Raw genomic sequence first — 13,171 nt, 5'->3', positions numbered from 1 at the left:
TTGTGAATGACTTTTGTTTCATTTAGGGTATAGCATCCAGTGTTATGCTTCATGTATTTTTCAGTGTGTAACTTTTTAAAATGTAAAACCAAGAAACAACCTCATAAATAAGTAGGCTTATCAAATTATTAAAATGTGCAAGCACTTGTTTACTTTAATAAGAGATAAGGCTAGGAAGATTGTAAGGACAATAATCTACTGAGTCTTATTTAGTGATTAAGGACTCTGGTGAAATTGGAGGGGAAAACACGCTCTTCTGTCATTAAAAAGCAGTCCTTTTCTGTTCTCTTTTCCAGTAAAGAAGTCTGCCAAGCTACAGATATCATCATGTGTCCTGTGTGCGATAAATACTGTCCATTCATGAGGCTGTCAGACAGCTGTGTTTATGCCAAGGTAATTTCAAATCTGCAGCACTTTTGGTACATTGAATTTTTTATACATTTTCCCAAGGAACAGAGGGTAACTATATTCTCTTTGTCATTTCTAGTCTGTGAGTCTCGAGTTTATGTTGTAAGAGAGAGTTAACGTTACCTCTATCATTTGGCATTCTAATTCAAATATGTTTTTTACTGTATATGTATTTTAAATGTATTAGCTCTGATCTTCATCAGAGGAGGCTGCAGTGTGCACACTGAAAAAATACAGTTGTTGGAGTCAGAGAAAGACTCAGATCTTGACGTTGCTCTTTACCATTTGTCAGTCCCAGAATAAGTTATTGACCTCTCTGAGCCATTGTTTTCTTATCTGCAAAGTGGAGAACATGATGCTTATTTCACTCGATTGTTCTAAAGTGTATACTGAGCAAAGTACTCAGCAGATGGTAAGATCTTAGCAAATGAGAGCCACCATCATCTTCCTCTTTCATTATTGTTATTGTCCAAAAAAATTTAGATTCAGGACTAGTTCAACTACATGCCTCCCTGACCGTGCACATGGACAGTTTCTTTGAGGCTGAGCTTTCTCATCTCTAAAATGCGGGCAGTGACACCTGCCTTCTCTGTCCCATGGCTTGTCATGAAGACTGAAAAAGATACTAATATAATACATATGTGGAAAAAATAATTTGAAAAAAAATACATAGCATCATTATGTCATATTATATCATATATCATATTATATGTTACTTCATGTTATGCCTTATTTTATTAAAATTTTAGACACATTCATAGAATTCCTTATTTTTTACTTATGGGCTGGGTCACTAATACAAAGCAATAGCTGGAGTACAGGCTGTTGAGGACTTTTCCAAGACCACTACCTGTCAACTTGCCCTGATTTCAGATACAAGAAGGGTTGGCAGACTTTACTGCATGTCTGCAATCCCTGCAGCTTGGATCTATTTAATTATACTGTTGGTATGGCAGAGTTTTGCTTGTTTTAAATGAGAGAACATTTGAGAGACAGCCCAGGAGCCCACCCATCCATGATATCTATAGCACTGCAGGTGGCCAGTCTACGCGTGCAGAGCCCAAGCCACAGCAGGCAGCTGTGATCTTAGAAAGATGTGCACACCTGCTGCGGGAGACCAAAAATGCACGAAATACTCTCCCCACCTTTGGAGAACGTACAGATAGACCCGAGTGAGTGAGGAAAATTTAACAGAACGAGCTTGGGAAATACAGATTTGGTGAGAATCAAAAGAATTTTCTCAGTAATATAATCTTGTTTAAAGATCATGAGATCATCATTGAGCTTGAATGACTCAGGTGCAAGAATTCTGCTTTCTGGAATCTCAGAAACCCAGTCTTTTGTTGTTAGTGTTGTCTGGGGCTCTTTGTTTTTTACGTGGAAAGATATGCCTTGAATGAAGTTCTCTCTTAAGAGATCCGCAATAATTCCCTAAAAGGATCATCATGGATAGTTCAGAGTGCTCAATTTTATAGGAGGTAGTTAAGCAGTTATCCTAACGAATGTAAGATCTAGAATAATCATGATTATAATAATAGCTAGGCTATAGATACAAAAGTAGCTAGGCAACCTACATTTTATTTCTAATCCTTACAGCAAGATAGATGTTATTACTCTCATTTCAAGATAGATGTTATTACTTCAAGATAGATGTGATTACTCTCATTTTATTCAGAGGTAAAATTACTCATCCATGGTCACACAGAAACAGTTGGCTAGGCCTTGGTTTATCTGACTACAAAACATAATCATTGTGCCATACTGAGGCTACAAGATGTTTATATTCTGGATTTTAGAGTTGGTAGTACCTTAAAAAACTTACTAAAATAAAAGCTAAAAAAATGTCTCAGATGAAAGAATTGAAGTTCTATGGAGTTTCCTTTAGAAGCTCTTATTAGAAATGCTAAACAAACTTCACGGGGTTGAGGATACATAGGGATATTAGATCCAGTCAGAGCCCAGGTCCAATCAAACAACGGCTGTTCTGCTGGTCAGGAATGCTTTATCACCACCTTTTACATTTGTTAGGTCAGAAACCCACCTCAAATTGGCATAAGTGGAAAGGGACTTATGGGCTCATTTCACTGGAAAATAGACTGGAATAGCTCACGCTCTCTGAGAACAAGGGCCTCCAGGCTTAACCTGGTCCTCCAGGCCTCAGATGTCCCTTTTTGGCCCCCTGTCCACATGATCCTTCTGAAGAGAAGTTCTCCTCACATGATCGGGAAGCTGGCTGCTGACTGCCACAATATGAGTCTTCTATCTTCTTCATCTCTTTAAGCATGTTTTTTTGCTTTTTAAAAATGCTTGGTCTGTTGAATGAATGGATAAGGAAGATGTGGTCCATATACACTATGGAGTATTATGCCTCCATCAGAAAAGATGAATACCCAACTTTTGTAGCAACATGGACGGGACTGGAAGAGATTATGCTGAGTGAAATAAGTCAAGCAGAGAGAGTCAATTATCATATGGTTTCACTTATTTGTGGAGCATAACCAATAGCATGGAGGACAAGGGGTGTTAGAGAGGAGTAGGGAATTTAGGTAAATTGAAGGGGAGGTGAACCATGAGAGACTATGGACTCTGAAAAACAGTCTAAGGGGTTTGAAGGGGGGGGGTGGGAGGTTGGGGTACCAGGTGGTGGGTATTATAGAGGGCACAGCTTGCATGGAGCACTGGGTGTGGTGAAAAAATAATGAATACTGTTTTTCTGAAAATAAATAAATTGGAAAAAATATATAGGTAAAAAAAAATGCTTGGTCTGCTGGTTACATTGCTGTAACACTGGTTACAGAATGTCTGTTTCAAAACATGTGCATTGCCTAGTTTGGAATTCTTTGGAGTCAGCTGTCTTCCCCCCATACTTCATTATTTTGACCTGTGCGTGTTTGTCCCCTGGAGGTGTCAGCCACTTTGGGTAATGGTCAGAGGCCAGGCATTCAGCTCTCAGACCTGGAGAGTTTAAAGAAAGGAGAAGACAGTGTGCCCAGGCACCACCGTGCGCTGCACTTTTCCAGAGGACTTGTTTGGTCAGTGTTTCATTTTTAACTCAGCCAGGAATAAAACAGAATTAGGTGAAGCCACTCTCCCTTGACTGCAATCTACCAACCCTGGAGTTTAAGAGGAGCTGGAGTGAGGAGAGAATACCGGAGGACAGCTTATGGCCATGCTGCACCTTCTCATCTCCTCAATAAGGCAGAAGTCTGAACATCCACGATAATACCCCAAGAACCAGCCCCTGTGGTTTGGCCTGTTGTAGCTGATTTGGTGGGAGACACTAATTTTCCAATGACCACTGAGGGAGAGGCTGGAGTAGGACTTGTGTATTGCTCCAAGCTAAGTTCCCAGTCTGCTTGGAAACTGCCACTAACTCTCCCTGTATACCACCACCTCCATCACACACACACACATACACACACACACACAATCAAGGCAACTTTCCATCTCCCCTGGGGTTTCTCACAGTCTTGTTTTTGTGTTTTGCTAGTTCCCAGAATCTACTATATTGCTTCTCTAGGGTTTATTTTGGCAAAGGGAGCCCTCAATCTATTTTAACTTACCATTTTATAGGAACCAGAAGTCCTTACTAACTCACCCCTCCTGATTCACATATTCCCAAGTAATTGCAGCAGAAAAAATGTCTCTCTCCAAATGTTTGTCTGTCAGTCCCAGGAAGGACTCTAATTAATTCTGTTTGAGCCACTTGCCCCCCAGTGACCTACATGAGAGACATCTATTACCAAGATAAGGAAGAAAGGTAAGGTGAACAGCCAAAAACAATGACCACCGCAACTCATTCCATCATCTCCACTGATGGTACAGGCCACAACTTCCACCAACTCCCTGCAAATACCCTGATAGAGAGCACAGACCAGCCATATACCCTGGAACTCTCAGGCTTGATTTAATGCTTGGTGCATTAATACAATATACAATACAATTTAACACTCCCTCTGGCATATGAAATAAATTAGCTTTTGCCTTCTGTCTACATTTGGTATTTGAATGCTGCTCATCTCTCCTATGTTCAGATAAAAAGAAGGCATAAACTTTTGGAAAATTTTGAAATACTTCACACTCTGATATAACAGGAAAAGACCTGTTTATAGTTGGCACACTCTCCAAGGGACGGTAAAGTATGTTTTATAGAGAGCTATAGAGCATCCAAAAAAGGTTGTGCTTTATGAATGTATCAATCATCATTTCAATTTAGTATGGCATTGGTGTGATTTATCCTGAAATGAGCATAGCAGTTTTGCAGGATGAATATCTTTGCTTTCTGCTGTGGTGTTTGTGATAGAATATATTATCTAGCAATAAAGTTTTTGATAGCTGTCTTTGTGTAATGTATAATGGGTAAATACAGTGATTACCTGAAGCTTTAATAAATGTGGAAATGGATTTTGTTAATGATCCACTCTCTTTTCTTTGTAATATTAAAATCCAGAGGGCATCCCAGAAAATGTTTGCCCAAAAATACACAAACAAAATAGGCATGTTTTCAAAGTGAATAAATGAGCCATTAAAAATAGGAATCAGAAGTCTTTAAAGCAGCAACAATAATACCTCCCTAGTCTTAAATATAGTAAGTATAACCATATGTCCACTTATAACAGTATTTATGGTGCATAAAAGTAAGTTCTTAGCACTATTGGGGCTACTGATAAATGTTCAGCCACGTGATGCCCACATAAAGGGAACAAATTCTCTTTTGCATATCCAAACTACTTCATAGTTGGATGAACCCCCTTCTCTTTTTTTTTTGTATTTTTTTTCCAATTTATTTATTTTCAGAAAAACATTATTCATTATTTTTTCACCACACCCAGTACTCCATGCAAGCCGTGCCCTCTATAATACCCACCACCTGGTACCCCAACCTCCCACCCCCCCCGCCACTTCAAACCCCTCAGATTGTTTTTCAGAGTCCATAGTCTCTCATGGTTCACCTCCCCTTCCAATTTATCCAAATTCCCTTCTGTACCCCAATGTTTATATCAGCAGTGGCCACGGTCACCAAACTATGGAAAGAACCAAGATGCCCTTCAACGGATGAATGGATAAGGAAGATGTGGTCCATATACACTATGGAGTATTATGCCTCCATAAGAAAGGATGAATACCCAACTTTTGTAGCAACATGGACGGGACTGGAAGAGATTATGCTGAGTGAAATAAGTCAAGCAGAGAGAGTAAATTATCATATGGTTTCACTTATTTGTGGAGCATAAAAAATAGCATGGAGGACAAGGGATGAACCCCCTTCTTGATTATGATCCAAAAGGAATATCTCCCAAAGAAACCCTGCAAAACTCATTTATTTTTTTACAAAATCTGAAAAAAAAGTGAATTGAAATATAGTATATGAGAAACTAGTTTAACTGTAATTCATAATGTTCCTAGGTAACCCACCTCTTTGACAATGGAGCCACTGTCTTCTTTGCTGTTTTCATGGCAGTCTGGGGTAAGTGTTCTGTATCCATGTAATTTGAGTTCCCCTTATTTTCTCTATAATAAGTTCCTTCAGAAATCTGACTTTGTCATGTGGCTATGAAAGGAAAAGTCTCAAGTAATTTCATCTGGCCATTCTATTAGATATGAGCTGATAAAAAATACACTTAGTTTATTTAAAAAGTAATGTCATAGAGGAGAAATACATCTGATTTCTCTTAAACCTTCAACAGTTTCATCAACATCCCATTATTAAAGTAAAATTCACCTCCTGTTGGAGAAAAAATTAACCTTATAGTATGTCAAAAAGTGTGGTAAAGATCTAAGTACTCATAGAAGTATACAGGACTTTCTGTTGTAAGTGGAATCTTTTCATCCAGCGAATGTATGAGTGCTCACCACTGGCTTCCTTCCAGTTTTGGCTAAAATGACCCCCCAAAAAATAAGGGCTACTTAAAAAACAGAATTGAGTTCTTCTAGATCAGCTAAGGTCCAGAGCTCTCATAATAACAAGGTATGATGGAACATTCACTTAAAGAATTTCTTAACCCAAAGAAAGTACTTACCCTACTTCTTTGTAAAATGGGTTTCTTAGTCTCTTTCTCATCAAATCATTATAATGTTTTGATTTAGTAGTACAAAAAAGAGTCTGGACAAAGTTAGAGTAAACAGTTAATGGTGGTTACTTTTGAAGAGAAGTTCCCCTACCAGTTTGGAAATGGTAAGTGAGCAGGGATGAAAGACAGATTTTTACACTATATATTTTTACTTTGGTTTGAATTTTTCACAATTATTATGCACTTCTTCTAGAATTTAGGATGCCAGAACCTGTTTTGATGTTGCAAAACTCTGCTAACTCAAGGGTTAGGCTCATGTTGCTTTTTAAGTCTGTTCTTTATGTTTGAATATCAGATCTTCTCTATCTTTCAAATACCAGCTGAATTGTGATCTTCATCCTTCAAACTTTGTAACATTTTATTTCTGGCATTCTTTGGACACTTAAAATGATATGCATACACAATTTATCTTCCCTAGTAGGTTCATGTTCCTCAAGGATCGTTACGGTTATTGGCAATTTCATACACTTATTTTGAAGACAGATTCATATTTGTTGGATGGATGGATGGATACATGGATGCATGGATGGGAAAAAGAAAAGAGAGAAGGGATAGAGAAGCAAATTATCAAAAGGGTTTCTTTCTAAGACAGGATGTATAAATGGTCTCTTTGACAAGTGAAAATATAAAAACCTTGTTCCCTCCTGAGGTGACTTGTTCTAGGTATATTCTGTCTTCCCTGCCTAGAGATCTTCAAAGGAAAATTGCCTCTCCCACTACAGCTCTGTTGAAGGAACATGTCTTGAAACCCATGACTCCAGCCCCTCTCAGTCAGTGGGCATTGAACCCAAGACCTTAGTCAAACCATAATATAGTAAGTAGCTTAGAAAAAGACCTGAGATTCTATATGAAAAGACACTGGAAAGATCACCCACAGCCTATTCTCAAACATGTGTATGGAAAAGTGTGAAGAGAGACAGGGAGTTAACAGTAGGAGTTGACACAGAAAAAATCCAGACAGAAGAGGAAGGGGGCTGAAAGAAGGAAATTGAGATGGACTGTGAGGTAGAAGCAGGGATCAGGAGAAATTAAGAACAAGTTGAAGTTATGAGAAACCAGAACCTAGACATAAGCAAAAGCAAACTATAAAGGGTCCAGAACTCACTGGTAGCCAACCAGAAGAAAAATTCAGGACAGTCCCTCAAAGAGAAAGAAAGAACATAGCTAAGTCATGTTATTAGTATAATATCGGGGTAAAGATTTAGAATCTCTTATGGCTGGAGTCTCTCAAACTGCTAGCTTCTGCATCTTTTTCTAAATAGGCTCAGTCTTTTAATTCCCTTGGGGTTCTTGCCTCCCTTGACAGTACTTGTGAAAAGTCTTCATTATCTGTGCTATACCTTAGCGCATGTGCATTTCTTTCCCTTGCAAACAAAGGAAGCTAATCATAACGGAATTTTGATTATGGGACTGAGCTCTCAGATTAAGAACGTATGTAGGATTTTTCTAGAACATCTTCGTATTTGCAACCATGATAGAAGTATAATAAGCCACCCAGTGCTGAAGTTTTGCCATAGTTACAATTGAGAATACTTTATAAAATGTATTCATTTACTAAACCAGTGATTCTCAAACTCTTCCCAGTCATGGCACGCATATGAAATACTATTTGCACAGCATACTGATGTACATTATGTGCATGATACTGTCCTGAGTACCTCTACCTTACCTGTCCCATGAGATGAAGGTTTTACTACCTCTTACATATCTATAATCATCCCTCACATACCCACTGGGCAGATCTGCTTTAGGCCATGGGTCTACTATGTAATGAGTTTATTCTTATGTATAGAGAGTAATTTATTGGAAGAATTAATACACTAAACTCCTTTCCCCACTTTAGTATTTAACCAATTTTGACTGAAATAATGTTTTCTCCTCCCGGTTTATCTTCTGAGACTGTAGAGAAATGAAATTCTGGTATAATGAATTTGTCTAAAGGGCAGAGGTCATCATCTCCCTTACTCCTCATCCAGTACCACCATCATAAAGGAGATTACAAACCTTCTTTAAAGGTTGTAGTGTCTTGTTCTGGTGATAACAAATTGCTGTATTTTATCCTTACCAACCTCATTGATTGGTGGTGGCTGCGTGGAACATGAGGCTGAGTAACTTCTGAGTTGCAAGTGGGTGGATTAGAGATTTGACAGTCCTTGGGCCTTGGAGAGTATCCAGTAAGAATCTGATGGATGTACTGTAATAACCTTTGGGCAGAAGGGAACATTTTAGGGCCACTCCAGGCAAGGCAAGCCTGGAATAATTCATCCTCTGAATTGCTTTGTCTTAGTTGACAAGTTACTGCTTAAATCTTGTATGGTTCCCAGAAATGTGATAGTTTGAGAAAAAAGGACGAATTACCCCAGATGTTTCATTTTAGATGAGTCTATGCTTTTTGCAGAAATCTGGAATGGCGAGGGGTGCCTGGGTGGCTCAGTGGGTTAAAGCCTCTGCCTTCAGCTCAGGTTGTGATCTCAGGGTCCTGGGATCAAGCCCTCCATTGGACTCTCTGCTCACCAGGGAGCCTGCTTCCCTTCCTCTCTCTCTACCTGCCTCTTTGCCTACTTGTGATCTCTGTCTGTCAAATAAATAAAGTCTTAAAAAAAAAAAAATCTGGAATGGCCAATAATAACAGCTGTAATAATAGCCTACTACTTATTAAGGGCATACTATCTGCTAGATACAATCCTATGCATTATATAGAATCATCTCAGTTAATTTTTATAGCAACACTTGAGGAAGATACTATAATTATCTTTATGTGATAGATGAGGAAGCTGGGAAAGTAGCTTGAAAGTGGCAAAGCCAGGAGTCAAATTGGGGAATCTTAGCTTCTACACTCTCTTGCTAGTTCATGTACTGTTTATAACCCTATTTACTTCTGCTTCAGAGATCTAAACTTAAAGGACTATTAAACTTGTCCCAAGCTCCATTTATGCTGTTTTGCAATGGTGATATTCTATAAAAGTGTGTCAGTTCTAATGGATCTCAGTTTAATGGTCCCAGATTCATCTTTTATGATTGACAAGTTACATTTAAGAAAACAAATGCACTTTATTTGGGGGAAATTGCCGGATACAGAGATGTTGAGAACAGATGTGAGTGGTTTACAAGACTTCTGAAGGACAGGGTTGATGTGTTTGTTTTGTTGCCTTTTGCTTTGTGTGTTCACCAGAGAAAAACTAGGGCTCCACTTGGAACCAGTCTGCAGCAGCTGGGAAGGGCCTTTGTATGGGGTTAAAAGCGTGACAAAACCCTACTACTACCTTTGTGATAGAAGGGCCTCCCGGGGACCCTTAAGGTATACTGTGAGCCTAGGGCTGTGGGCCCAAACTACAGTGTGGCTCTTTCCTCAATGTTCATTTTTGCTCAGAACGATTCAAGAGACAGAACAATTATGGCCAAAATTAGCTTTTCTCCCTAAGGGGAAAAAAAAAAATGAGTCATTAAGGAGCTAGATGTTGGCAGAGACTTGTCAGGAATCAGATTATCTTTCTCTTTTCTTCATTTCTGGGTTTTTTCCTCCTTTTTCTTTTTTCTTTTCCTTTTACTTTCATTGCCAAAAATTAAATTGCCTTCAGTAAATAAACATATCAAAGTCCTCAATTTTCTCCTATCAAACTAACAAGATTGTGGTTATTTTAATGGAAATTCAAAGATTCTTTAATGCTTCTATCAGTAATTTGTAAGTGAAATATATCTCATTTTTGAAAATAAGTTTTATAATAATTTCCTTTTATTTCTAGATATTTACACTAATTTTATCTTTCTAGACTTATATATATGTCCAACAAAATATAGTGATTATATAATTTAAAATATATCTATATTTACTAAATGGCTATTAGTTCTGTAGGTGTAGTCACATATGACACCTAACCTATTTCTTATAACCCACCAGAAAGAAATTATAATCTCTGTCTTATAGATGAACATTTTGAGGTTCAGAGAGCTTATGCAATTTGGCCAAGATTACCCAGCAACTGCTAAGTGATGGAGTCTGGATTTTAGTCCCAACCTGGTCTGCCTGACTCAAGTCATCCCAAAGTTTGTATTCTATGTCATGAACCTTTTGTAGGATGTGTTAAGATTTCATGACTCAGTAGAGAGTGCATTCTCACTATCACTTGGTAGTGGGTATACAAAAAGGAGTAAGATGTGATCTCTGCTCTCAAAAATCTCATTGGATGTTGAAGGAGAGTTGGTAATTATAGAGTAGGATATCAAGTCCTATTTACAATGGGAAAATGAGGATCCATGCTGCCAGCTTCCTGAAGCCAAAAGGAAAAGCAGAAATGGTTTCATCCAAAAGGAAATCCTGAAACCAAGTCTTAAGTTTGCCAAGCAAAGGAGTGGGTTTGGAGGGAGGTGTGGAAAACATTCTGAACTGAGAACAGTGTGGGCTAGGTTCTGAAAAGGAAGGCCACTCAGTGTGATAGGGACATGTAGTATATATTAGTTTCCTAGGAGTGCTGTAACAGAGGACCACAAGTTGGGTGGCTTAAAATAACAAAAATTTATTCTCTCACTGTTCTGAGTCAAAAATCAAAGTATGAAAAGTGTCAGTTCTTTTTGAGGGCCCTGAGGGGTCAACTGTCCCATGTCTCTTTCCTGGATTCTTAAGACAGTGAGCAATCCTTGATACTCCTTGGCTTGTGGGTACATCACTCCAATCTCTGTCTCCATCTTCACCTGCATTCTTCCTGTGTTTCTGTGTCTTCACATAGCCATCTTCTTACAAGGACACTAAATTGCATTGGATCAAGAGCCCATCCTACTCCAGTATGATTTCATCTTAAATAGTTAATCTGCAATTACCTTATTTCCAAATAAGGTCATATTCTGAGGTTAGGGCTTTGTTGAAACATCAACATAACTTTTATGGGAGACACAGTTCAACCTGTAACATAGAATATGTTGAGGGCTGAGGTTTGTTTATCGTAAGACATTTGTATTTCAACAGGGAACCATGTCTTCACTCTGTAGTCAACAGACGGCCAACTGAAGTTGTAAGTTGGAGAATGACATCATCAGTTGTGTTTGGGAAGTAATTCTGGCAACAGCAAGAGAGGAGTGAAAATGGGTCACTTGGAAGGCTGTTCCAATATTCAGTCAAAATATTATGCAGATTCAGCTTTAGAAAAGATCTAAATCACAGAATAAAAACCTTATACATAAAGGTGTTTTCCTAGTTTCAGTTATTTATAATAGGCAAAATAAATATCCAATAACAGAAGAATCACTAAGGAAATTAGAAGCAGCCATTAAAAATTAGTCTTTCATAGGGTGTCTGGGTGGCTCAGTCATTAAGCCTGCTTCTCCCTTTCCCACCAACCCCTGCTTGTATTCCCTCTCTTGGTATTGCTCTGCCAAATGAGTAAATAAAAATCTTTTTAAAAAATGAGTCTTTCAAACAAGTAATAGAACACAAAGATTGTATTTTACAAATTGGTAAATACAGGATATAAAGTACATAAATAAATATGACTTTGGGTATAGTAAATACAAATGAAAACAAAGTGATTATGCCACGATAGTAATGGTAGTTTTCTCAGGGTGAGGGGATTATGGGAAGTTTTATCAGCTTTATTTAGGTGTAATTTTCATAAAATCCAGCAACTTTAAATATACATTTGACATAGCCTGTAAAATTGTACGTAGTCACTTAACCATCACCATAATGATGAAATAGAACATTTTTATCCTCCAGAAAATTTCCTCATGACTTTACAGTGAGTTGCTTGGCAACCTCTAACCTGCTTTCTACCACTATAGTTTCACCTGTTTTAGAATCTCATGAAAATAGAATCATTCAATATTTAGCAATTTGTGTCTGGCTTTTTTCACTAAGGTTAATGTGACTGAGATTCACTTATGTTGTTGCATATGTCAGTAGTCTATTCCTTTTTAGTACAGAATAGTGCATCACTGCCTGGATATACTAAAAGGTATATACCTATTTACTAATTAATGAATATTTGGATCCAGTCCAGCTTTTAGCTCTTAAAAAATAAACAGAATCATTGTATATTAAAAACTTTTTGCATATTTGCATAAGTCTTTGTATCTATTTCTCTTGGGAAAATAACTAGGAGTAGCATTGCTTGATCTTAGGATAAGTTTCTAAATTTATAAGAAATTGTTTTTTAAATGCCTGTATCATTTGCACTCCCAGTAACATTATGTAAGAGTTCAGGTGTTCCACATTCTCACAAACTTGGAATTATCAGTCTGTATCATTGCTATATTTCTAGTAGATGTGTAGTATCTCATTGTGATTTTAATTTGCATTTCCCTAATGACTAGTGATGTTGAACATGTTTTCATTAGTCTATTTCAAATCTGCCCATCTTTGGTGAAGTGTTTGTTCAGTTTGTTGCCCATTTGTTATTGGTTTTCTTATTTTTAAGTTAAAAGCGTTCTTTATATATTTTTTTCAAATATTTTTTCCCAGTTTGAGGCATACATTTGTTTCTTCTTAATGGTGTCTTTTGAAAAAGTAAAAGGTTTTACTTTTTTTCTTTTCTGTCTGTGCATTTAATTTTTTATTTAAGATGTCTTACCCAAACTCAAGGCCTCTAAGAGTTTTTCTGTGTCTTCTCATAAAAAGGTCATAGTTTTAACTCATGTATTTAAGTTCATGAGTTATTTCAAGTTGATTTTTATATAAAAAGTAAAGGCCAGATCTTTTTCTT

The 13,171-nt window shown here is 37.6% G+C and overlaps 1 protein-coding gene across 3 annotated transcripts in view; it reads left to right on the top strand.

Annotated features, from left to right (window-relative positions):
- The window catches only part of ANO4 (anoctamin 4), a 380,838-nt gene that overhangs the window by 289,211 nt on the left and 78,456 nt on the right, over positions 1–13,171 (top strand). For all 3 annotated transcript variants that reach the window (XM_044227349.1, XM_044227348.1, XM_044227346.1), the window contains 2 exons: positions 297–393; positions 5,815–5,875. In XM_044227349.1, the coding sequence (XP_044083284.1) occupies positions 297–393; positions 5,815–5,875 (158 nt within the window). The remainder of the gene's footprint in view (positions 1–296; positions 394–5,814; positions 5,876–13,171) is intronic.

The sequence above is a fragment of the Neovison vison genome, chromosome 12 (genome assembly GCF_020171115.1).
Source record: "Neovison vison isolate M4711 chromosome 12, ASM_NN_V1, whole genome shotgun sequence".
Lineage (NCBI taxonomy): Eukaryota > Metazoa > Chordata > Mammalia > Carnivora > Mustelidae > Neogale > Neogale vison.
This window is presented reverse-complemented; position numbering and strand designations above follow the sequence as displayed.